This window comes from Lampetra fluviatilis, chromosome 61 (genome assembly GCF_964198595.1).
Source record: "Lampetra fluviatilis chromosome 61, kcLamFluv1.1, whole genome shotgun sequence".
In the NCBI taxonomy this organism is placed as follows: Eukaryota; Metazoa; Chordata; class Hyperoartia; order Petromyzontiformes; family Petromyzontidae; genus Lampetra; species Lampetra fluviatilis.
This window is the reverse complement of record NC_136335.1, coordinates 5241743-5266767: the sequence shown is the minus strand read 5'-3', so window position 1 is coordinate 5266767 and position 25025 is coordinate 5241743. Positions and strand designations below refer to the sequence as shown.

General features: G+C 50.3%; 1 protein-coding gene across 1 annotated transcript; it reads left to right on the top strand.

The window, feature by feature from the left end:
- Window positions 1-5741: 5741 nt before the first annotated feature.
- On the top strand, window positions 5742-24855 carry CEL (carboxyl ester lipase). Its single transcript, XM_078881503.1, has 11 exons — window positions 5742-5808; window positions 6171-6318; window positions 8071-8190; window positions 9174-9371; window positions 9890-10020; window positions 11910-12017; window positions 12729-12846; window positions 13332-13515; window positions 17058-17258; window positions 18935-19135; window positions 24615-24855. The coding sequence occupies exons 1-11, from the start codon at window positions 5743-5745 to the stop codon at window positions 24841-24843; spliced, it is 1704 nt and encodes a 567-aa protein (XP_078737629.1). The 5' UTR covers window position 5742; the 3' UTR covers window positions 24844-24855.
- The last annotated feature ends 170 nt before the right edge of the window (window positions 24856-25025 follow it).

The following is a 25025-nucleotide window of genomic DNA, read 5'->3' as shown; positions in this document are numbered from 1 at the left end:
GGTAACTACTAACTCTACAGTAGTATCTGCTGACTATAGTAGTAACTACTAACTCTATAGCAGTATCCACTGACTCTAGTCGTATCTACTGACTGCAGCAGTATATCCTGACTGTAGTGGAATCTGCTGACTGTAGTATTATCTACTGACTCTATAGTAGTATCTACCGACTCTAATGTAGTATCTACCGACTCTAATGTAGTATCTACCGACTATAGTAGTAACTACTGACTGTAGTAGTATATAAGGACTATAGTACCTACTGAATCTATAGTAGTATATAGTGACTCGAATAGTATCTGCTGATTCTATAGCAGTATCTACTGACTCTGTAGTCATATCTACCGACTCTGCAGCAGTGTATACTGACTATAGTGGTATCTGCTGACTGTAGTAACACATTCCTGCAGAGGGAGCTGGTAGGAACGTTGGGTTGCTCGGTCAATGACCAGGGTCAACGGCGGCGTGGTGTATTCCGCAAATATGCCCGACTGTGAGGGCGGGCTCAAGTCGGCTTGAGTAGGTTAAACGTTGAGTTTTATAAGGGCACCACGGGGTGACCAGCCCCTCCCCACCTAGCCCCACCCCTCCCACCCTCCACCTAGCCCCACCCAGCCCCTCCCCACCCAGCCCCTTCCCACCCAGCCCCACCCTCCCCTCCCCACCCAGCCCCTCCCTCCCCACCCAGCCCCTCCCTGCACGATGGACACAATAATCCCCTGTGGGCTGGTGTAACCAGGAGGTTCCTACCAGTATTATCTACTGACTGCATTAGTATCTACCGACTTTATAGTAGTAACTACTAACGCTACAGTAGTATCTACTGACTCTATAGTAGTATCTACTGACTGTAGTATTTACTAACTTTACAGTGGTATCTACTGACTAGTAGTATCTACTAACCGTAACAGTATCTACTGACTGTTTAGTAAAGCTACTGACTTTAGCAGTGTTTACTGACCATAGTGGTATCTACTGACTGCAGGAGTTTCTACTGACTCAATCGTATCTGCTGACTCGATAGCAGTATCTACCGACTATAGTCGTATCTGCCGACTATACAGCAGTATATACTGACTGTAGTAGTATCTACTGATGATATAGTAGTATCTACTGACTCTATAGTAGTATTCACTGACTATAGTAGTAACTAACTCTATAGCAGTATCCAGAGGTGTGGACTCGAGTCATGTGACTTGGACTCGAGTCAGACTCGAGTCATGAATTTGATGACTTGCGACTCGACTTGGACTTGCATAACAATGACTTTGTCCCACCTCTGAGATGTGGACTCGAGTCATGTGACTTGGACTCGAGTCAGACTCGAGTCATGAATTTGATGACTTGCGACTCGACTTGGACTTGCATAACAATGACTTTGTCCCACCTCTGCCAGTATCTGCAGACTCTATAGCAATATCTGCTTATTATAACAGTCTACCGATTATAGCAGTAACTACTGACTCTACAGTAGTATCTACTGAATCTATAGTAGAATATATTTACTCTATAGTAGTATCTACTGACTATAGTGGTAACTATTAACTCTATATCAGTATCTGCTGACTCAATAGTAGTATCAGCTGACTCTACAGTAGTATCTACCGACGTTACAGTAGCATCTACCGACTCTACAGTAGCATCTACCGACTCTGCAGTAGTATCTACCGACTCTACAGTCGTATCTACCAACTCTACATTCGTATCTCCCGACTTTACATAGTATCTACCGACTCTATAGTCTTATCTACCGACTCTTTAATAGTAGATATCGTCTCTATAGCAGTTGACTACTAACTTAACAGAGTGCCGTGGTGAGGCCTAGTTCAGTGCAGAGCCCCCGGCCTCGCCTAGCAATCTAGGTGGCACCTTTGCAGGCTGGGGCTGGGCTGCTATACCCCCCCCACCGCCCGCTCTACAGTAGCAGTAACTCCAAACTCTGCAGTAGTATCTACCTACTCTATAGTTGTATATACATACTCTATAGTCGTATATACCGACTCTTTAATAGTATATATCGACTCTATAATAGTGTAATAAACCCACTCCGGACGATATCGTAATTTCGTGTCTTGTCTTTACCGTTCTTCGTTACACAGCTCTCTCACATCACTGGATTCCTTTTTGCCGTTACTCCCATTACCCGAGCGTGGCGTTTGCTCGCTTCTCTCGCTCCCTCACACCGCTGGCTAACGGCGTTCTGGAGACAGCCTCCGGCCTGCCACGTGGCTGCTGGCGTGCCGGAGGCACAGACGTGGTGTCTCCTCAAACCTCTCCACACTGACCACGAGCTGTCTCTCTCCACCCCTTATAACACCTGGCTCACATGATGCCACGCAGCCAATCATCAGCCATCTTGAGGTCGTTAAGTCTAAGATTCTCAGGATCTCGCCTACAATTGTAGCACTGGCTGCACACCGGTACCACGAGTGTCGGAATGTCCCCCCTGATCAATGCCACATGCCACTCAGCCTTCATCAAGTGTAGGATGTCGTGTGGTATAGCCACGCACCATTAGCCCCACGGTAGGCTACAACTGAGCCAATTCATTGAAAATTTATCCTGCACGGTATCCGCAGCCTATACCCCCTCCCCACGCTATATCGCTAAAGTTACATTGAGGCTAATTTGAGCAAACAAAGCTGTACAAATGAGAGAAGAGCAACCAATCAATCGTGGTGATTGATTGTGGGATTGCGACCCTGAGCCCCGGCGGTCAGGGTGCTGTTGTATGGGTGCGGCTAGTTCATCGTTCAATGCCGACTGGAGATTATTAACTCGGGTTGTGTCAACATTGTGGTTGGACAAAAAACAACAACCCTCTCCGTATCTGAAATTGGTAATCACCGACGTCGCTGTGCAGAATGTACAGGCACACCTCTTATAGCACTGCCTCTTATAATGTCATTTCGTTATAACGCTCTTTGTCCTGGAGGAAAATTCCTGCGTGGATCAGCCCGTATAGGGAAGAAAGTTGGCGTGCCGTTGCTTTTAGGGCCGTATCTTTGCCCATATATACGGTCTTGTGAAACCTAGATCGAGGATTCTGTTGTGATCGATTATGTTCACGGACGGTCCGACAGTCATGTTAGCGTATCGATTAATCGAGGGTTAATTGCTGCGTAGATTCACTGGCGATCCACGGATTGAGTCATCCCATTTGGTTAATGCGGCTTCCCACGGTACGTGTGTTTACGGCAGACAGTGGTTAATCTTCCGGAAGCTCCGACCCAATGCACTGCTGAGTACATAACTTATTGTACATTTTGTACGTCATCACCAACAAAGTATTTTTTTTATTATAAAATGCTTTAGTAAATTTATTATGTGTACAGTAAGACTATTACCGATAGCTAAATGAAGCCCTCATATATCACCCATAGGTAAAAAAAATAGCGGTCGGTAACGCATCTCCATTGGAATCATGTTATAGTGACCTTCAATAGCATTGTTTCATACAGTGCTGTTGGTAATGCATCTCCATTGGAACCACGTTATAGTGACCTCCTATAGCGCTATTTCATACAGCGCTATTGGTAATGCATTTCCATTGGAGGAGCCACGTTATAGTGACCTATAGCACTGCTTGGTTATCGCCCTCCGTTTATCAAGAACGCATCCTAAGCACTATAGGAGGTGTGCCTGTGTTATAAATAGTATAAATGGTCAAACAACGTCCCCTTTGCGTAGAATCCGTCCCTCAACATAAAGCAATTGTTACGCGGCAAGGCCTCGGCAAGGGTTTGTTTTTTGAAAGTTTGCGCAAAATTAGACTTTGTGAATGTTGATACCACGCTTACATGGGAAACAGGCGGTAAGGTTCCCAAGTCTGAGTGAACAATACGGGAGAAAATGGAAATGTGTTATAGCATTGACTCCTCTGCGCTACACGTAAATAGCATCATTACGCTGACCAGAATTGTACAATACTTCACGTAGATGATGACGTAAATAATACAACAAAGCAAAATGTGAATACGTTATACTGTACATTTGGATGTTTTATTTTAGCTCAACACAAAACGTCATGGCGTACTTGGACGTTATTGATCTAGGGGTGCCGTGATGGTCAGGAGCTGTTAACTGCCTCGCCTGGTGTACAGGAGGTCGTGGGTTCGATCTTCGACCCTGACGCCTGCTGTATATTTGGAGTTTGCGTGTCTCTCTCGCCGTGGTCACGTACATTTTATCCGGGTCCTCCGAGTTTTCCCCTCACATTTAAAAGCACGCGTTCAGGGTATGTGGCTGCTATAAACTTCCACGTGATGAGCCACTTCGTTGAGCTATCATTTGTGGCCAGGTCGCTTCTGAAAAAGAGATACAGAGTTCATCATCTCCAATGAGATATATATCCCTTTTTCAGAAGCAACCTGGCTATCACGAATGCTAGCCAGACAAAGTGGCTCATGTGGAAATTTATAGCAGCTAACTACTCTAAACGCACATCGATTCAAAATGTGGAGGTAAAAAAACCGCAGGACCCGGATAAAAATTCACGTGAGCACGGGGAGAGAGACATCTGCAGGCGTCAGGGTCGTGATCAAACCCACGACCTCCTGTATATCAGGCGAGGTAGTTAACATCTCTTCATGCAGAAGAGAGAGAAACACGCAGACTCCACATATACAGCAGGCGTCAGGGTCGTGATCAAACCCACAACCTCCTGAATACCAAGCGAGGTAGTTAACATCTCTCCATGGAGAAGAAAGAGACACGCAGAGTCAATTTCTGCAGCAGGCATCAGGGTCGTGATCAAACCCACGACCTCCTGTATATCAAGCGAGGTAGTTAACATTCACCGTGTTTATAAGCAATGGCTGATCCGGACAATCAGTGTCTCATCAGCAGTCAGGCTCAATTGAATCAATGCTGGTAAGCTGCCAAATGTTTACAGGCCAATGAGTGATTTCAACAATCAGTGCCTGATCACCAAAGTCAGGCTCGGCTTGATCCAGTGCTGGTGAACGACCAAAATAAATCGTCAAGCTGCGTCGGCATACGGTGGCTGGGCACGTGGGCTACACGACCCAGCCAACTTAGCCTCGCCGGGCCGGAGGAGCTCACCGATGGGAATGTGCCACACAAGCCACGCGCACACAAAGATCCCCCGCGCAGCCTTCATAGACTGCTGGGGCAAGGTGCTGTTAGCGAGTAGGGGCACCTATGCAGGCCGGCACTGTGGCACAACAGGGGCGGGTGGGTGGCCAGCACCACGCCCGGCCGCCTTTGTCTTCCCAGTGGCGATGTTTACACACCAAAGACAAAGATCCCCCGTGCAGCCTTCATAGACTGCTGGGGCAAGGTGCTGTTAGCGAGTAGGGGCACCGATGAAGGCCGGCACTGTGGCACAGCAGGGGCGGGTGGGTGGCCAGCACCACGCCCGGCCGCCTTTGTCTCTCCAGTGGCAATGTTTACACCACACCGCACCAGGTACTCATTTTAGGCTGAGTCTACCTAGGGGAGGCCTAGGACCGGTTCAAATGATCGTCACTGGGTGTTGGCCGTGAGCGGGAATCAAACTGGGTCCGCCGGGTTCGTAGCGCAGTGTACTGACCGCTACACACACAGCCCCCACCCCCCACCCCCCCTACCACTCCACCCACCCGGCCACCCCTCCCCTCGGGAGGCGCACCTGGGACCGTCCCCATCACGCGGTGGGCGAGCCCCCCTCCGCCCCCCCCGCGGGTTCAATAAGAAGCGCGTGGGTGATGTGGGAGCCACAAAGCCAACGGAGGAGCAGCCATGGCGGGGTCTCTGCGATTCGCCGTTCTCTTCCTCGCCACCGCAGCGAGCGCCTCCGCTGCGTCGGTGCGTGACGGAATTCCGCCCGTGTGCTCCACCTGTGCGCTCACCTGCACTCACCTGTGCACTCACCTATGCTCACGTGCCCTCACCTTTCTACTCACCTGCGCTCACGTGCATTTACCTGTGTACACACTTGTCCACACGTGCACTCACCTGCGCACCCACATATGTACACGTTCGCTCACCTGCCTACCCGTGTGCTCACCTGTATACGCGTGCCCTTCACCCACGCGCAGAGGGCACGCGTACAAAGGTGACTGCCGCGTGTACATCACCATCGCGAACAGCTGGCCCCCGACAAGTTTGTTAAAGGCTTCGCGGTGTGACGTGGGGGGGGAGGGTTGCCCGCTTTGTTTCTGTTGCAGCTGGGTGTGGTCACGACCGAGTGGGGCAACGTGGAGGGTCGTCGCGTCTCCACGGGCCTCCTCTCCTCCGTCGACGTCTTCAAGGGAATCCCCTTCGCCGCTCCTCCGCGCCCCTTCAGCAAACCCGAGCCTCACCCGGGATGGGGCGGTAACACTTCGCCCGCACACACATACACACACACCACCTAACCAACACCACTACCACCAACACCACCACCAACACCACCACACACGGGGCTGGATCAAGGTGTGGGGGCTTTAGGGGCTGCCGCCCAAGGGGCATCTGCCAGCTGGAGTGCCCCCAGAGATGAAGTGAAAAGTGATTTCGCTTGTGAATGCTGCATTTTATTTAGTTGTTAGCCTTGTTAAAATTAAACTTTATTTTTCTTTAACTTTGTTTCCCTTTCGAAAATATTATTGGTGGGTGGCCTCACAGTACATGTAGCCCAGGGGCCTTACAAAATCTTAATCCCGCCCTGACTACACACCACCTCCTCCTCCTGCTCGCTCGCACCATCACCTCGTCACAAATCAGCCTCCTAAGCCCCCTCTCACCTCGTCACGATTCAGCCTCCTAAGCCCCCTCTCACCTAGTCACGACCCTCCTGGTGACTCTCACGCTCATACGACAACGACGCCACTAAGTGGCCGGTGACATCACCGCGGTGCTTGTGCCAGGCTAGGTGCACTTTGAGGCTATCGCGTGAAGTGTGGAGGGCTGCTGACAGGTCACGGGACAGACCCGGCAGGTGCCACGGGTTGACTGACTGAGATGACTGGCCGATGCACCACCCGGTGCTCTGCACGTTGTTGTGAGGGTCACTCCTCTGCCCACCGTTATTGCTGGAGGGCGACTGCCTCCAACTGGCCAGTAGCAGCAGCAGCGTCCTTCACGAGCCTCCTCAACAGAGGCCGATCTTGACACCGCTGGTTTCAGTCATAGGCAAGTCCACTCAGCTCCACGTCCTCCCGTACCGCATCACTCCAACTCTTCTCCAGGCTGTGCCGCGCCCGTTTAGCCCCCTCTCTCCGGCCAAACAGAAGCCACTTGGGCATGCGGTGGCTGGGCATGTCATGTGGGCTCCTCCAACGTTGCCTCGCTTGTCGGAGGAGCTCATCAATGATGGGACCGTGTCCAGATCTTTCAAGGATCCTGTCAGCTTCTCGCCTCATGAATTAAGTTTGGTAACATCCGGGATGGAGCGTAGGCAGGGTCCGCCCGACTGTTTCATCCTAACCTCTTCACCCCCTTACCTCCTCACCCGTCACCTCCTTCATCGCTCACCTCTCAATTACGCAGCTGATCCCCGGACAGAGCGCTAACGCTTTGACCTCACGACCTCTAACTCCGTGACCTCTTGAATCATCACTCACTGACCTCCTACCTTGCGCGTGTGGTGTGCCCATGTGTGTGTGTGTATCAGCGTGTGTGTCCATGTGTGTGTGTGTGTGTGTCAGCGTGTGTGTCCATGTGTGTGTGTGTGTCTGTGTGTGTGTCTGTGTGTGTGGTGCTGGTGGGGAGCGGTGCTGTCGCGGTTAGCGCACTGCGCTCCGAGCGCGGCGATCCGAGTTCGATTCTCTCTCACGGCCAACACCAGTGACGATTATATTAGCTGAATCGGTCCTGGGCCTCCTCTAGGTCAACTCAGCCTCAAATGAGAATCTGATTGCCACGTGTCAAAATATCGCCACCGGGGCGGGGGGCGGAAGGGGGTGTGGAGACGAAGGCGGCCGGGCGTAGTTGCTGGCCACCGCCACCCTCTCGTGTACCGTGCCCGGCCTTCATAGACGCTGCTTGTCGCTAACAGCACTCGCCCCCCCCCCTGCCCCAACAGTCTTATGGACTACAACGGGGCGATCTTTATCTTATTTGCGTGAACGTGCGGGGAGCGCGCTCCAGGTACTCTGAAGGCCTACAACTACCGTGACCGCTGCCTGCAGACCACCATGAGCCAGACGGACACGCGGGGGTCTGAGGACTGCCTCTACCTCAATGTCTGGGTGCCGCACGGCATCAAAGGTAAGGACCGCGTGTGCGGAATGCGTAGACACACGTGGGAGTGGGAGAGTGGCACGCACGTGGAAGACGGAGGTTGGCACGCACGTGGAAAAGAGGGAAAGTGGCACGCACGCGGAAGGCAGCTGAGTCGGGGTGAATGTGCTGCAATGGTGCGATGCCGTGCGTGTTGGGGGGGGGTATGTTTACAGTGAACGTGCGAACGCACTGCGACTGGAATAGTTTTATTTTATTTTACTTTTGTTTTAATTGCAACAAAAGAATACGCGGGCACGGTACAATCAGCCGCTGTTCAAAATAAATCGACGAAATTCCTGAACGGCGCATCGAGTACAATAGAGGAGGTACACGAGGAGGCTGTATATTTGGAGTTTGCGTGTCTCTCTCTCTCCCCGTGGTCGCGTGGATTTTTCTCCTGGTCCTCCGGTTTATTCTCTCCACATTTAGAATCAACGTCGCGCGTTTGTAGAGTTTTTGGCTCAAGCTATAAGTTTCCACACGATGACAAGCCACTTTGTTGAGCGATCATTTGTGGCCAGGTCGCTTCTGAAAAATACCTATATAGCTCAGTGGGCCTTACCTGGTAAAATACAGAGTTTGTTTTTATAGTTTAGAATTCATAGAGGACTGTGGGGATAAGAGGTGACGTCGGAGGAGGGACCAGAGGGGAGAGCTGTGGATGGAGGGAACTGTTGATAGAGAGGAGAGAGCTGTGAATTGAGAAAGAGAGAGAGAGCTGTGGATAGAGAGGAGAGAGCTGTGAATTGAGAAAGAGAGAGAGCTGTGGATAGAGAGGAGAGAGCTGTGGATGAAGAAAGAGAGAGAGAGAGCTGTGGATAGGGCTCTGTGTGTGATGGAGGTGGAATAAACGGACGAGAATGCTTACCTGCCTACGCGTGTTTATGGGGAGAGTGCCCACTACAGGAACACCGATCGGCCCTCTCACACCCCCCAATCCCCAACGCTCCCCCCCCCCTTCCTCCTAGTGTCGAGGAACCTGCCCGTGATGGTGTGGATCTACGGGGGCGCGTTCATCTTCGGCTCGAGCGAAGGCGCCAGCTTACTCGACAACTTCCTCTACGACGGCCAGGAGCTGGCGGACCGCGGCAAGGTCATCGTGGTGACCTTCAACTACCGTCTGGGGCCCTTGGGCTTCCTCAGCACGGGCGACGAGCACGGGCCCGGTGAGGGGGGGGGGCACGTGGGAGCAACACGGTGGGGGAGGGAGGGAGGAGACACGTGGGGAACACGAGACACTAAACCAAGCTAAAAACTCAACTAATTTCTTCTCTTTGATTTACGTCGCTTCAAAATTCGTCATCGCACCTTTGAGGAACGCATCCCCAATGTAAACCGCGATTCTAAACGTGGAGGGGAAAATCAGAGGCCCCTGAGAAAAATCCACGCAACCACGGCGGGAGAGAAATAACACGCAAACTACAAATACACAGCAGCAGGCGTCAGGGTCTGGATCGAACCCACGACCTCCCGGATACCAGGCGAGGTAGTCAACACATCTCCTAGTCACCGCAGCAAGACATGCGGGAGATATGGGGCACTCTGAAGACGAGGATATGGGGGGCGGGGCAGCGATATGGGTGACATGGAGGGACACGGTGGGACGTGCGTTGCTATCACTCGCCCTGGTATCCTCGAGGCTAGATGGCGCGGGGGGTGGGGTCTTTGTCTTTGTGTCGCCCAGGTAACTACGGACTGTGGGATCAGCACGCCGCCATCAAGTGGGTGAAGAGGAACATCCGCGCGTTCGGTGGAGACCCCGACAACATCACCATCTTCGGAGAGTCCGCGGGGGGCGCCAGCGTCTCCCTGCAGGTGCGGGAGAAGGGGGGGGGGTCATGGAGGAGGCATGGTGATGGTGGGGGGGAGGTGATGGAGGAGGCATGGTGATGGGAGGGATGTGGTGATGGGGGAGGCATGGTGATGATGGGGGGAGGGCATGATGATGGTGTCCTCCCACGTGTATAATAAACGACTCGTCATTCATTGGCTGATAACATCTTTAAAAATTAAAAAAACCGACGTTGAGGCGGGAGCCTCGTGAGAAATATCGCCACGACACGGTGTGTGTGTGGAGGGTTCCCCGACCGATGTCACGATTCGTGATGATGATTTAAACTCTTCACCCTTTCTGGCAATAATCCGGCGGGTGTTAAGATGCGTCACAAAGCAAAGGACACGAGAAAGCGGACAGCACAAGGGCCATGCAAACGCCAAAGCATTCGTAGCACGGATTTAAGGAGTTTTAGCACCGCTGAGACAAAGAAGCCATAGCGGAGGCTGTAGGTGCAGGCCAATCAGTGTCAAGGACAATGCATACATTGTTATTGTTATTAGCAAAGTGTGTTTGTTTGCATTGTCCTTGTATTAGTAATAGTTTTTTACCCTTTCAACTGGTACAAAAAACTGACACCTTGATACAAGGCATCATTGTTTGCAATAACCACAACACAATCAGTCAAAATGCAAACAAAAAGAAACAACTCTGATGATGATAATTACTTCAAGGACGGTGCATATCATTATCATCATCAGAGTTGTTTCTTTTTGTTTGCATTTTGACTGCTTGTGTTGTGGTTATTGCAAACAATGATGCCTTGTATAAAGGTGTCAGTTTTTTGTACCAGTTGAAAGGGTAAAAACCTATTACTATATTTTGCCACTGGTAAAGGAGGTTTCATAGTGTCCTTGTACCGTTCACTTTTTGGCGTTTTTCTCTGCTGTAACACCGGTGGTGAGACGAGGCCATGGCAGAGGCTGTAGCTCAGGTGCAGGCCAATCAACTTCAAGGACAATTCGTTATTACATAGGCGGAGTGTGACTTCTATATTTGGGGGGGCAGGAGTTTGCTTAATAGAGACTCATAGAGACTAATAGAGTTACACAGATACTCATAGAACCTACGATAAATACATAGAGACTCATAAATATGCATAGCGACTAATATAGACTAATAGAGATACATAGATACTCACAGAGATACATAAAAACTAATTTAGCCTATTCTTTGGGTCTTTCGGTAAAGCCAAGTAGATAGAAAAAAAATATCACGAAGTTTCGATCACAACACAAGAAATCGTCATCAGGTGATAAAATATATAGCTGGAGAGCTGCTGTGGCAGTATGTCATATCCCGCTATAAGACCCAAAAAATATAAATGCCTGCAATCACAAAAGCTATAAGTCAAGATTGAATATAGCCTAATCAAAATACATAGAGACTCATAAAGATACAAATACACATAGAGACTGATAGAGATACATAGAGATACATAAAGACTCATAGAGATACATAGAAACGGGGTGGAAAGTGAGCGAGGTTTTGGCCGAATCATGTCCTGCTGGCTCAAACCACATAATCAATAAAAAATTAAAAAGCCCTCCCACGACACGGCCACAGAGAAAGTCAAGTCGTTCACGTCCCGATGACCAATGTGCTTCATCGGCAAAAGCAGAGATAGGAGGAAGGTTGAAAAGCCACCAATGATCATTCGTTGGTTAACCAGACGCTCAACTCCCGCGTGGATCTTGGCAATCTGTCAACGCCTTACGATGCTCCATGCAATCTCGTTGTCAAAAAAAATGAAAATGTGGCTTGCTTCTCAACAGGTTGGCCAAAGTAAGCCCCTTAGGTTTACGACGAAGATGACGAGGGGGGATGATGATTATGATGATCACGAAGGGGGGTGATGATGTCGTTACAGATGCTATCCCCGGTCAACAATGGGATTTTCCATCGCGCCATCAGTCAGAGCGGGTCGGCCCTTGCTTCCTGGGCCATCCAGAGGGACCCGCTATCCTGGGCCATCAAGGCACGCGCGTGTACCTACGCACACATAGCGCAATGCAGCAACGCACACACGTGTGCACGCACGCACACACGCACGCACCACACACATGTACCACGCGCGCGTAATGCACACCGCACACACTACGCACACAGCACCACACACACTGTACGCACGCAGCACACACACAACCCATACATGCGCAGCACATACACAGACACACGCACCACGCACACAGCGCCACGCACACAGCACTGGTGCGATGTGTAAACATGTGTAAACATCACACCGGTGTGTAAATATCGCCACTGGAAGAGACAAAGGCGGCCCTGGGCTTGGTCCTGGCCATCACCCATAGGTGCGCCTCATTTTCATAACGCGCATTGGGTATGACACGATCGAGCAAACGGAACTACGTCGCAGCGCGAGTGGGAATTAGTGGTAGTATGGCTGCCTCGGCGTAGCATCGCGCAAGGGATTGGGATGCTGCTGGATGCCTGTAGATGCTATCCACGCACGCCTCGGTCTTTGTTCAGCGTGTGTACTGCGCATCTCACGCGTTATTGCCAACTGCGCTTTACCCCTATATTATACATTTATTGTGAGGCGATTTTCCCCCATAACGCGGTGCTCTTCAGGAACACCATAGGAGAACAGACCATACTCGCTCCTAGTGTACACGGCTGTGTCAAAGGCTACACGGGGGGGGGGGGGGGGGATGTTGTCTCTGTCCAGGTGGCCGAGGTGGTGGGCTGCCCGACGGACGACTCGGCGCGCCTCATGGGCTGCCTGCGCATCAGCAACCCCGTCGACGTGGTGCACGCCATAAAAATTGTTGTGCCCTCCACCACAGGTGAGGAGGGCTTCACGGCACCCGTGTGGCCTAGCAGCAACCGTTTGGCCTCCCATTAGGGCCTAATAATGCCCGTGTGGCCTAACAATGCTCGTTTGGCCTCCCATGAGGGCCTGACAACACCCTTGTGGCCTAGCAGCAACCGTTTGGCCTCCCGTGAGGCCCTAATAATGCCCGTGTGTCCTAAAAATGCTTGTGTGGCCTCCCGCAAGGGCCACAGGAACGCTGCTCGTGTGTGGCTTCTCCAGGAAACATTCGTAGTCAACGACGTTTTGGGCAGTGGCCCTTCGAAGTAGCGTAATTAGTAAGGACGTCAACGGTAGATTAGGGGCGTCCCTCACTGTACCCCTCTCACAGCACAACCCCTCACCATTCACCCTTCACCGAACCACCCCTCCACACCCTTCATCGTACACCTTGTACCACACACCCTCACCGCACCGCACCTGCCACCCCTCCCCCCTGACCGTCACCTGGTACCGTAGGTCCCTTGGTGAACTCTCTAGCGTGGAGCCCCGTGGTGGACGGCGACTTCCTGCCCGAGGAGCCGCACCTCCTCGTGGGCAACGCGGCGCAGATCGACTACATGGCAGGCGTCAACAACATGGACGGACACCTCTTCGCAGGCGCGGACGTGCCGTCCGTCAACACGAAGGACAAGACCACCAGGTGGGCTGACGACGACAACAGCAGGAACAGAAGCAGGCATACCGTGTAAACACATATGGTTTACCCCGTATTCCTGTGCAGGGAAATTGAGTTTTCAGGTTCGTATGGTCTACAGCCATTTCAAAACTGCAAAAAACTAAGATAGTCTGTTTATGTTTCTCTCCTTGTGATGGGACTTTGTAGGATGATGGTTGAGAATTATAAGGGCAAGGGGTGACAAATAAAGTTTGGAATTGGTCTTTAAGAGGGTAAGCACTGATAAGGGGTTGATAGGTATGTGTATGTACGTTGAACTTCATTCGCACCGCACATAGCCAACTGTGCTTATCGGAAATACGGGGGAAGGACAACAAACTAAACACAAAAAATCAGTTTTAAAGAAACGAGTTTGTTAATCTATATGATGATTTAAAAGTGTGCAGCTCCCAGTGAACAGACAACAGCACCCTTCATTTCCCCCTTCCCCCACGTGGTTGTGACGATGTTACAAAGGCGCTGTGACGCGATACCCAAGGGGGCACTTGGAAGTGGGCGTTTCTGTGTCGTGACGTCAAGAGGGTGCATGTTAGGTGTTTTGGATCGATAATTGTGATCCAATACATCGATTCTGCCGCCCAAAAAAATCAATTCTGTCCGACAAAAACATCGACTCTGGTCCGGTCAACTCGGGACCGTCTTCTTGAAAAAAGCTTAAAACCAGCCGTTAACGGAGCTACAGTAACGGGTTTTTATTACGATATTTGTATTGTCAGTCTGTTATAGCACTAGATGAGACTGCTATGTTGATTCGCTATGCAAAAAAACACGTTTTTTATGCCTTAAAAATAGCTTTTACCATGTCCGATTTCATGATAGCTGCATGTGAGTGTTCGCTTTTATTCGTATTACAGCCGCTTGTGCCAGCAGGCCCAGGTGCGCTTTGAGGCCATCGCGTGAAGTGTCGAAGGATCGCTCGCTGACAGGATGGTCACGAGATAGACCCCCGGTGCCGTGGGTTGACTGCTGTGCCAGGTTAGGTGCAGAAGGTTCACGTGACAGAGCCCAGTTGCCGTGGGTTGACTGCTGTGCCAGGCTAGGTGCGGGAGGGTCACGTGACAGACCCCAGGTGCCGCGAATGTACGTATGAATGTACGTATGTTGAACTTCTTTCACACCGTACGTAGCCAACCGTGCTAATCGGTGCTGCGGGGGAAGGACAACAAACTAATCACAAAAAGCAATTCTAAAGAAATTAGTTTTCAATCCAGAAAACTGATTTCTGAGATGACTGGCAGATGCACCAGCTGTAACCCCTATGTATGTATGTATGTTAAACCTCTGTTTCATCGTACGTGTTAATTGGAGGTGCCAATATGCTGCATTTTAGCCACCTGGCGTTCCGCTAGTTGCTGTGAGCGTCTCTCCTCTGCCCTCCGTCTTTGTTGGAGAGTAGCGTGAGTGTGTGAATGTGAGTGAATGTGTGAATGTTAGTGTGTGTGTCTGTGAGCGTGAGTGCGAATTGGAGTGAATGTGTGAACGTGTAGAGTAAATCTGTTGTCCCCATGTCCCGCAGTGTGAGGTCGTGTGTGAGTGTGTGGGGAGCGGTGGTGCAGCGGTTAGTGCCGCGCTGCGCTACGAATCCAACGACCCGAGTTTGATTCCCGCTCACGGCCACCAACACCGGTGACGATTATGTCAACCAGTCCTGGGCCTCCCCTAGGTCGACTCAGCCTCAAATGAGTACTGGGGAGACGAAAGCGGCCGGGCGTGGTGCTGGCCACCCACCCTCTCATAGGCACTGCTTTGCTAACAGCACTCGCCCCAACAGTCTGTTAAGGCTACACGGGGGATCTTGGTGTTTGTACGAGAGCAGAATGGAGTTTGTGCTATCTCTCCCCCTGTCCTGCATGGGCAGCCTCCTGGGTTCTCCGGTTTCCCTGCCCAGGGCTAAAACCCCACAGGCCCAGTGTCAAGCGTATTGGGCCAAAACATCCCAAATGCTTAATCGTTGGTTATTTCGGTAAAGTCACTTAGGTGTAATAAAAGACTCCGTTGGCACTGCTGGTCTCCGTTGGTCTTTTATTTAGGTTCTTTCTCCGCACCCCGCTGGTCCCCTCCGCGGACAAGCGTCGTCTCGCGCGCGCCCCACACGCGCTCCCTCGTCAGCTCCTCCACTCGTCCTCACACCCCGCTGGTCCTGACATGGGACCAGCGTCTCCTCTCGTGTGCCGCGCACGCTCCTCCGTTAGCTCCTCCACTCCCGCACTCCGCACACCGCTGGCCGACGGCGTGCTGAAGGTCCTTCGGCCACGTGGCCGATGGCGCGGATCTCCTCTCACCACCTAACGTGGCTCAGCCTCTTAACTCCCCCAACTCTCACGATCTCTTCCGGGCTCCCACTTATATCCTCTCCCCCCACGTGACCCTGACTCCTCCCCTTCCGGATCGTCAGATCCGGCCTTCCCGTACTGCCCAGCTGGCTCCGCCCCCATTCACCTCGCTTCCCATTGGAGCCGAGGTGAACGGCGGTCCCTCCCACACGCCTCCCAGACCGGGCTGTTTTGATTGGGCCAGAGGCCAGCAGGAACTCCATTTACGCTCGCATTACATAGGTATAAAATAAAATAAATCACGACGTTTCGGGCGCAACACAAGCCTCCATCATCAGGTGGGAAAGCGTGGTCTGCTGCTGAGGCAAACTGTTTTAAAAAGGTTTGAAATGGGTGTAGCCCAAGGGTTATACAGCAGTGGCCAGGGCTAGTGATGTTAATATGAGAAATTAGCATGTGACTGTAAGATAGGAGAGCGGCCTCCTACGACGAGGGCACGGACGTGGCTATGTTAATGTGAGGGATTAGCATGATGTTAATCCCAAATGCTGCAAAATCACCTGCACATTCGATGACAGGTGCTGAGGGTTCGGGAACACGTAGCACCGTCGCCCCCTACTGCGAAGACTCAGCAGGACCCTTCTCGCAGAATCTTGAGGCTTCCTTGGAAAAAGTAGGGCAATAATAACAATCATCATCATTACATCACCATCTACATCAGCTGTGGTGGAGAAGAACTATTGCTATTTTCAGACCCACTGAGCCATTTGGTTCTTTTTCAGAGGCGACCTGGCCACAAATGATCGCTGAACGAAGTGTCTCATCATCATCGTGTGTACATTTATAAGCAGCCAAATAGTCTGAACGCGTGACGTTGATTCTAAGCGTGGAGAGAAAAACAGGAGGACCCGGAGAAAAATTCACATGACCACTCCGAAATATACAGGTGGTCATGGTTGGGATCGAACCCACGGGCCTCCTGCATACCAGACGAGGTAGTTAACATCTCCTAACCACCGTGGTGCTGAAGAAGTAACTAATTAGCACGTTTGGTTCACGTGGCAAACCTCACTGATTGGCTGTGTCGGGTGGTGGTGGGTTTTTATATTTGTGCGCTCTAACCCATAACCAAAACATTTACGGTTCAACTAATCACTGACATCTGATCTAATAACCCACAACAACCCCAACTACTCCCCCTCCCCCCTCGTACCCCCCCCCTCCCACCTCCAGGATGGACATCTACAAATTGGCCATGGGCTTCGCGAAGGGCCACCGTGACGTGGGCTTGGAGGTGTCGAACCTCTACTCGCACGACCAGCAGGTGGCCGACTACTCGGAGGAGGCGGCGCGCGCCGCCGTGGAGCTCGAGACCGACTTCCTCTTCATCGCGCCCTGCCAGAGACTCCTGCAGATGCACTCGCAGCGCGCCACGTGAGAAGCGCGGAGACGCGGAGAGCGCCCTCGCCTCACTCGCCCTACACTACCTGGTCACCTGCACGCGTGGTCACCTGCACTACCTGGTCACCTGCACGCGTGGTCACCTGCACGCCTGGTCACTTGCACGCCTTTTGGCGTCATCTGGTCCAACACCATGTGAGACTGGGCTCTAAGAAAAGCTGTCTCGGGTGTGGACCAATCAATTTCAAGGACGGTGCATACATTTCGATTTAAAGCTTTCGTGACTGCAGGGATTCATCTTCTTGGTTCTTTCGGTAAAGTCACGTAGAAGAGAAATAATAAAATAAAGACAGCTGTCTTTCCGACAGACCTGTTCTTCACCTGAGGACGGCTGCTTGCGTTGTGGCCGAAACGTCGTGAGAATTATTTTATTGTTTTATTTGTATTATTTTATTATTTCCCTTCTACGTGACTTTACCAAAAGAACCAAGAAGATGAGTGCATACATTATCAGAGTTTTGTTTTTTGTTTGCATTCCGACCGCAGGTATTGTGGTCAATGCAAACATGACTCCCTGTAAAAAAAGGTGTCAGTTTTGTTGCCAGATAAATGGGTATAAAAAAACTATTATCATATTTTGCTACTGGCAATGGAGGTTCCAATGGTCCTACAAATACAATAATTTAACATTGTTATTAATACCGTAGTATGTAAGGGGCCGTCCATAAATGACGTCACGCACCTTGGGGGGGGGGGGAGGGGGGTCAGACATTTATGACGATGCGTGACGAGGAGGGGAGGGAGGGTTTGAGAAATGTGACATCACATCAAAATGCGCAACTTTAAGTAAATATAATTGTTACAACAACACTCATTTCGATTAACTTTAATTATTAACTATTTGATTATTTCAATTTACGAAGGTCACCTTTCATTTATTCCATGAAGGAGCATTTTGCTTCTCCATGGGAGAATGGATAAGCATACATTTTGAATTTTTATTTAATGATTGTTATTAAACATTTTGATTCTATTTTTGGATGTAAAGCTTTCGTGACTGCAGGGATTCATCTTCTTGGTTCTTTCGGTAAAGTCGCGTAGAAGGGAAATAATAAAATAATAAAAATTTGCATAATAAAATACAATTATTTGTATTTTCTGTGGGGAAGCCATTTTGAAGCCTGATTGTGTTATTTGTGTTTTACGGCATTTTTGCTTGCTTGGTAGTCGTAGGAGTAAATGTGACTTGTTGTTGTGAGTTTGTTTTTGTTTCTTTAGTAATGACATTGATTTGGGCTATGCGTTGTCTATTTGTGATGCAGCATCCTGTCATACTGCGTAATAGTGGTACATCCTTGATGGTTCCAGTCACCATGTATTCATGTCTCTGCAATTAGTGTAATGTAACTCTCATAGGTGTTGAGCCTCGTGTTAAATCACTTTATTCCACTCGATAAATGTCCCTGTCATTGTGAATATGGGGTGGTTACGTCGAATGACAACAGCCTTAGTGTCATGGTGAGGTTATTCGAAGGCGGTTTAATTGCAGGAAGATAGCACTGAAGGCCTAGGTGTAAAATACACGGCCCGCCACTGGGTAAGCCGCATGGGTTGACAGCTATGTATTTGAGCATCTCCCGTCTCGATGCTTTAACACGGGCGCGCCCCCCATCGCTCCCCCCCCACTTTGTCTTTTGCTTTGTGCGCAGTGGTGCCCGCACATACTCGTACCAGCTGTCCCACCCGAGCCGCATGCCCTTCGTCTACCCCAACTGGATGGGCGCCGACCACGCGGACGACCTGCAGTACGTGTTCGGGAAGCCCTTCCAGACGCCGCTGGGCTACCGGCCGAAGGATCGCGACGTCTCCGCTGCCTTCATCGCCTACTGGAGCAACTTCGCCAAGACCGGGTAACGGCAACGGCATGGCACGGGGTGGCACGGAACAGCACCTCCGATTAGCACGGTTGGATGCGTACGGTGCGAAAGAAGTTCAACGTACATACATAATGCCCATTGACTAACACTACCCATAGACTCAGCACTGCCCATTGACTAACACTACCCATTGACTCAACACTGGCCATTGACTAACACTACCCATAGACTCAACACTGCCCATTGACTAACAGTACCCATAGACAATATTGCCCGTAGACTCAACATTGCCCATAGATTCAACACCGCCCATAGATTCAACATTGCCCGTAGACTCAACACTGCACCTCCGGTGAGCACGGTTTTCTATGTACGGTGCTAAAGAAGTTCAACATACATACACACATATGTAGAAACATGCAGGCGATGCAAACTGTGCACACACGCACCACGGGCAGGTAGGGGGGACCGCGTACCGACCCCCCCCCCCCCCCCCCCCCATGTGGCGGGGGGAGGGTGCAGGGTGAAGGGGAGGGTGGTGACATGGTGATGGGGTGGTGGTGATGGAGTTGGGGAAACACGATGATGGGGGTGAGTGACTGGGTGAGTGGGTGAGTGAGTGAGTGAGTGGGTGAATGAGTGGGTGAGTGGGTTGAGTGAGTGAGTGGGTTGAGTGAGTGAGTGAGTAAGCCGGCCTTTGCCCCCCGTCTCGTTCTGGCCATGTACCCTGTCGGTTCTGTCTATTTCCTCCTTTCCACACAAGGTGGCGCATTGGGATCTACGGGCGGAATGCTCCGCTGTATAAATATAAATTACTAGTGGGAAGTACCCGGCATTGCCCTGTCAAAAAAAACACACACACATCGACTTACACACACACAGACATAGACCCACACACACAAACACATCAAGCCACACACACACACACACATCAACTCACACACATACATAGACTAACACATACATCGACATACACGCACACCTATATGGACTTACACACACACACATATTGACTAACAAACACACACATGGACTTACACACACAGACATCGTCTTACACACACACATAACTTGTAGAGCAGGTTGGCAGCAAATGGGTAACTTTGGCACAAAACAAAGAACGCCATCAGGATGGTATATTGTGGAGCCAGGGCCTGTTGTTGGTCAATTATTTTGGTGAAGTAGATGCGTTGACCATTTTCGAGTTGAACTGCCAAATGGACGACTGTGGGGGAACGATCATGGATGGGGGAGCCAAGAATGATCGAAATGGCCTGATTGTTGCTGATGTATCTTTCTTGGACAAGAAGACGTAACCTCATCCACACTTTGCCCCTCTTTTTGTAAGGCAAAAATAGGCATGTCAGAGCCATTGTTGATGTATTTGCAAATATATTTGATGGTTTGCACCGAATTGCAGAATTTAACAATAAAGTGGGCCTCGAAGATCTTGCACAGAAGAGGGCAGTAGAGAACGATCCACTGGTTGTCAACCTTCATTTGAGAGTTAGTGGCAGGTCTGAGCGTTGTTTGAAATCCACCATGCTCAGTATTTCTGCGCCGATATAGAGGATAGCCATGATGGCCTGACTGAGTGTTTTTCAAGAAGTTGCGTGGGTACTTCTTCGTACACCTGCGGTCTTGCATACATGGCGAATTTGGATTGATTGCCCACATGGGCCATGGACCATTTGCTTGCAGACCACATCAAATAGGGCAGGGTCTTGATGGGGGTCAGGTAGCTCAGCACTGAGGATTGTGTAAATGTCACTTGCATGAATTGTTCCTGTCATCCATAGAAAAATGTGAGCATGAGTAAGAGCACGTTTTTGGCAATCATTGATGTGCAAGTTACATGTTGTCTTTCCAAAGACACTGCCTTCCTTAGTCCTAATAAGCCTCATGAGTTCATCAACTTTGAGTTTGAAGACTCTTGTAATGGTGTCATGTCTATCTGTTGCCTTTTGGTTTGGATAAAGCTCAACCTGGATCTCCTTCCATTTAGGATTGCAAGTGAAGGTGATAAAGAAGTTGGGCCTGCCATATTGCCTGATGTACATCATGCCATACTGAGTCTTCTCATGCATGTATCTTGGTCCACCTGTGAAAGATTACGGCAAAATAACTAATCAGCCCACATTCTTCTATACACAGGCGTTTTTGATTAAGTTGAATGTAAAGAAGATGCTACCTCTCAATTTTGGCGTACTCATCGACAACATACTTAGTTGAAGAGGTTGGCGCACCGTAATATGGGGTTTCCTCCTTCTCTCTCCATGGTCATGAAGGAATAAAAGTCTTTAGAGGAGACAGTTTTGTGAGGATGTCTTTGTCGTGTAGTTTTGATAATTTGACGAATCTGGACATGGTACCCATCTTGGACTTTGCACAGTATAATGGGGTATTGTAGGGCATCATATGCTTTGCTTGTCTCAGGAAATCGTTTGATGGTGTTGTCTTGATATCGAAGCACAATGTCTCATACCGACTGTGGTGGTACCTGCTTTCAGTACAGCAGTGCATACTGGCTGTGGTTGTACCTGCTATGATTACAGCAGTGCATACTGACTGTGGTGGTATCAGCTATCACTACAGCAGTGCATTCTGTGGTGGAACCTGCTTTCACTACAGCAGTGCATACCGACTGTGGTGGTACCTGCTATTGCTACAGCAGTGCATACTGCTGTGGTGGTTCCTGCTATGATTACAGCAGTGCATACTGCTGTGGTGGTATCCTGCAATGACTACAGCAGTGGTAACTGACTGTGGTGGTGTAAGGGATGGTATCTTGTTATTACTACAGCAGTGCATACTGACTGTGGTGGTCCCTGCTATGATTAGAGCAGTGTATACTGGCTGAGGTGGTACCTGCTATGATAACAGCAGTGCATACTGACTCTGGTACCTGCTATGATTACAACAGTGCATACTTACTGTGGTGGAACCTGCTATGATTACAGCAGTGCATACTTACTGTGGTGGTACCTGCTATGATTACAGCAGTGCATACTGACTCTGGTACCTGCTATGATTACAACAGTGCATACTTACTGTGGTGGAACCTGCTATGATTACAGCAGTGCATACTTACTGTGGTGGTACCTGCTATGATTACAGCAGTGCATACTGACTGTGTTGGTACCTGCTATGATAACAGCAGTGCATACTGACTGTGGTGGCTCCTGCTATGATTACAGCAGTGTATTTTGTGGTGAAACCTGCTTTCACTACAGCAGTGCATAGTGTTGTGGTACCTGCTATGATTACAGCAGTGCATACTGACTGTGGTGGTACCAGCTATCACTATTGTAGTACATGCTGACTCTATAGCACAAAGTACTCACCTGACAGAGTGGCGTGGTGAGGCCTAGTCCCGTGCAGAGCCCCCGGCCTCGCCTAGTTTGCCCAGCCGGCCGAGGTGGCACCTTGGCAGGCTGGGGGCTGGGCCACTACCCCCCCACCACCTTGCCCGTGCTACAATAATACTATGTAAGCGCTATAATGTTAATATCTGCAGACTCTATAGTAGTAACTGCATGCATCGAGGTGGGGGGGGGGGGGGGGAGGACATCACACTGTGAATAATTAACCTCAGCGTTTTGTATTTTCATTGCATTTGGTAGGGGCCGTCCCCCCCACCGAAGGCAGGTGAGTTGGTATCGTCGAGCAGCAAAAGTAAATAAATAAATAGAAATATCACTAAATAGATCATTTAACTAATTAAAAGTTGAGGGATGTGAAAAAGGAATAGCGCTTGCCCACCGCGGGGCTTACGGCGTGAAAACCTGGTTAATATTTTTTTATATAAACCCCACCGTTTGGGAGCCAAATCCCTCACAGGTGTGCGAACACAAACAGACAGACGGACATACAGACACACCGACAAAAAATGCCTTTAATAGGTAAGATGATTTACCATAATTATTATAATTGAATACGAAGATCGCTGTGCAGAGCATCGCTGTTGGGCTACAGAGCAGAGCGCAACGTTGCGAATCGCAAGTTCGACCCCCTCCCCGACCCGATCGATCGATTCGCTGGTGTAGATTTTTAAAATTTTGGCAAAGTTTAACCGTCTCTCCGACCGGCACACAATGGCCCAGGATGATGCCGCGGGATCTTTAACGTGATGGCTGCTGCTGATGTAGATGCAGAGCCGACGACTACAATTGTCACATTCAAGTGGCCAAGCCCAGACAAGTGCGTCAGGTGACAGCAGAGCGGTCGTATCGCTGTGGTGTCTCTGAGTCTATGCGTTTCCATGGGTCTCGATGAGTCTATGGATTTCTATGGGGTCTCTGAGTCTCTGTGCGTCTCTAATAGTCTGGATCTCTATGGGTATCGATGAGTTTCTGTGAGTCTCTATTAGTCTGGATCTCTGTGGGTATATATGAGTCTCTGTGTGTCTTTATTAGTCTGGATCTCTATGGGTATCGATGAGTCTCTGTGCGTCTCTATTAGTCTGGATCTCTGTGGGTATATATGAGTCTCTGTGCGTCTCTATTAGTCTGGATCTCTATGGGTATCTATGAGTCTCTGTGCGTCTCTATTAGTCTGGATCTCTATGGGTATCTATGAGTCTCTGTGCGTCTCTATTAGTCTGGATCTCTATGGGTATCTATGAGTCTCTGTGAGTCTCTAGTAGTATGGATCTCTGTGGGTATATGCGAGTCTCTGTGCATCTGTATTAGTCTGGATCTCTGTGGGTATCTATGAGTCTCTGCACATCTCTATTAGTCTGGATCTCTATGGGTATCTATGAGTCTCTGTGAGTCCCTATTAGTCTGGATCTCTATGGGTATCTATGAGTCTCTGTGAGTCTCTATTAGTCTGGATCTCTGTGGGTCTTTATGAGTCTGGATCTCTATGGGTGTCTGTGTGTCTCTGTGGGTCTCTTTTTAGTCTGGATCTCTGTGGGTATCTATGAGTCTCTGTGCATCTCTATTAGTCTGGATCTCTATGGGTATCTATGCGCCTCTTCTTCTTGCGTATTGCTGCTGATGTAGATGCAGAGCAACGACTACAATTGTCACATTCAGGTGGTCAAGCCCAGACAACCGATCCAGGATCCAGCGGAGTTGTATCGCTGTGATGTCTCGTTAGACCTTGCACTGCGTCTGTTCTGGATGACCATAGTCGCCGCACCGCTACCGGAGAGTTTTTTTTCTTTTCCATTCGTGCGTGAAAGGTATCATGCGCATCTACTGCTGCCATGGCATGTGCGGTGGGTGATGGTCCACGGCGCCAAGTGATGATGGGTTTATAGCGGGCTGTGGTGATGAGGGCTACGTTGCTGTTGCTGTTGCGCGTAAACACTCAACAATCGGCCAATGACACCGCCATATGTAGAGGACCTTAGAGCTTTGGGAAATTGTTGGTAACGGCGACCGCTCACCACCGCATGGCTGCCACTGCCGCCGACGACGACTTCTGTGTTTGCCCTGCACGTCCGAGTAGTGACGGCGGCGCCACCCGGGGCCCTCACCAATTATTTCTTCTTGCGCGCTCGCAGGGACCCGAATTACGGGGATAAGGCGGTGCCCACACACTGGCCGGTCTACGACGCGAGCACAGAGCAGTACCTGGACATCACCAGCAACATAGACTACAGCTCCGTCAAGCAGCACCTGCGCCGCGACTACATGGACTTCTGGATTGACGTCAACTCGAGATACCACCATCTGGGCACCGAGGGCCCGTCTCAACCCGCGACTGAGCCTCGCACATCCATGGAAGCGTGATCTTCCGCTCGAGCTGGCCGCGTCCGCGTACACGCGTGCGTGCGTGCACGCGGAAACCACACGAGGGACACGCTCACACGGGCCGCACACACACGCACAGTACACTCACACGGGACACACACACACGGGACACTCACACGGCACACACACACACGGTAAGCACACACACACGGGACACACGC

Coding starts and splice junctions, on each gene's coding strand:
- CEL (XM_078881503.1), top strand. CDS start 5,743: ATGGCGGGGTCTCTGCGATTCGCCGTTCTCTTCCTCGCCACCGCAGCG. Junction 5,809..6,170: donor CGAGCGCCTCCGCTGCGTCG/GTGCGTGACGGA, acceptor TTTCTGTTGCAG/CTGGGTGTGGTCACGACCGA. Junction 17,259..18,934: donor ATGCACTCGCAGCGCGCCAC/GTGAGAAGCGCG, acceptor CTTTGTGCGCAG/TGGTGCCCGCACATACTCGT.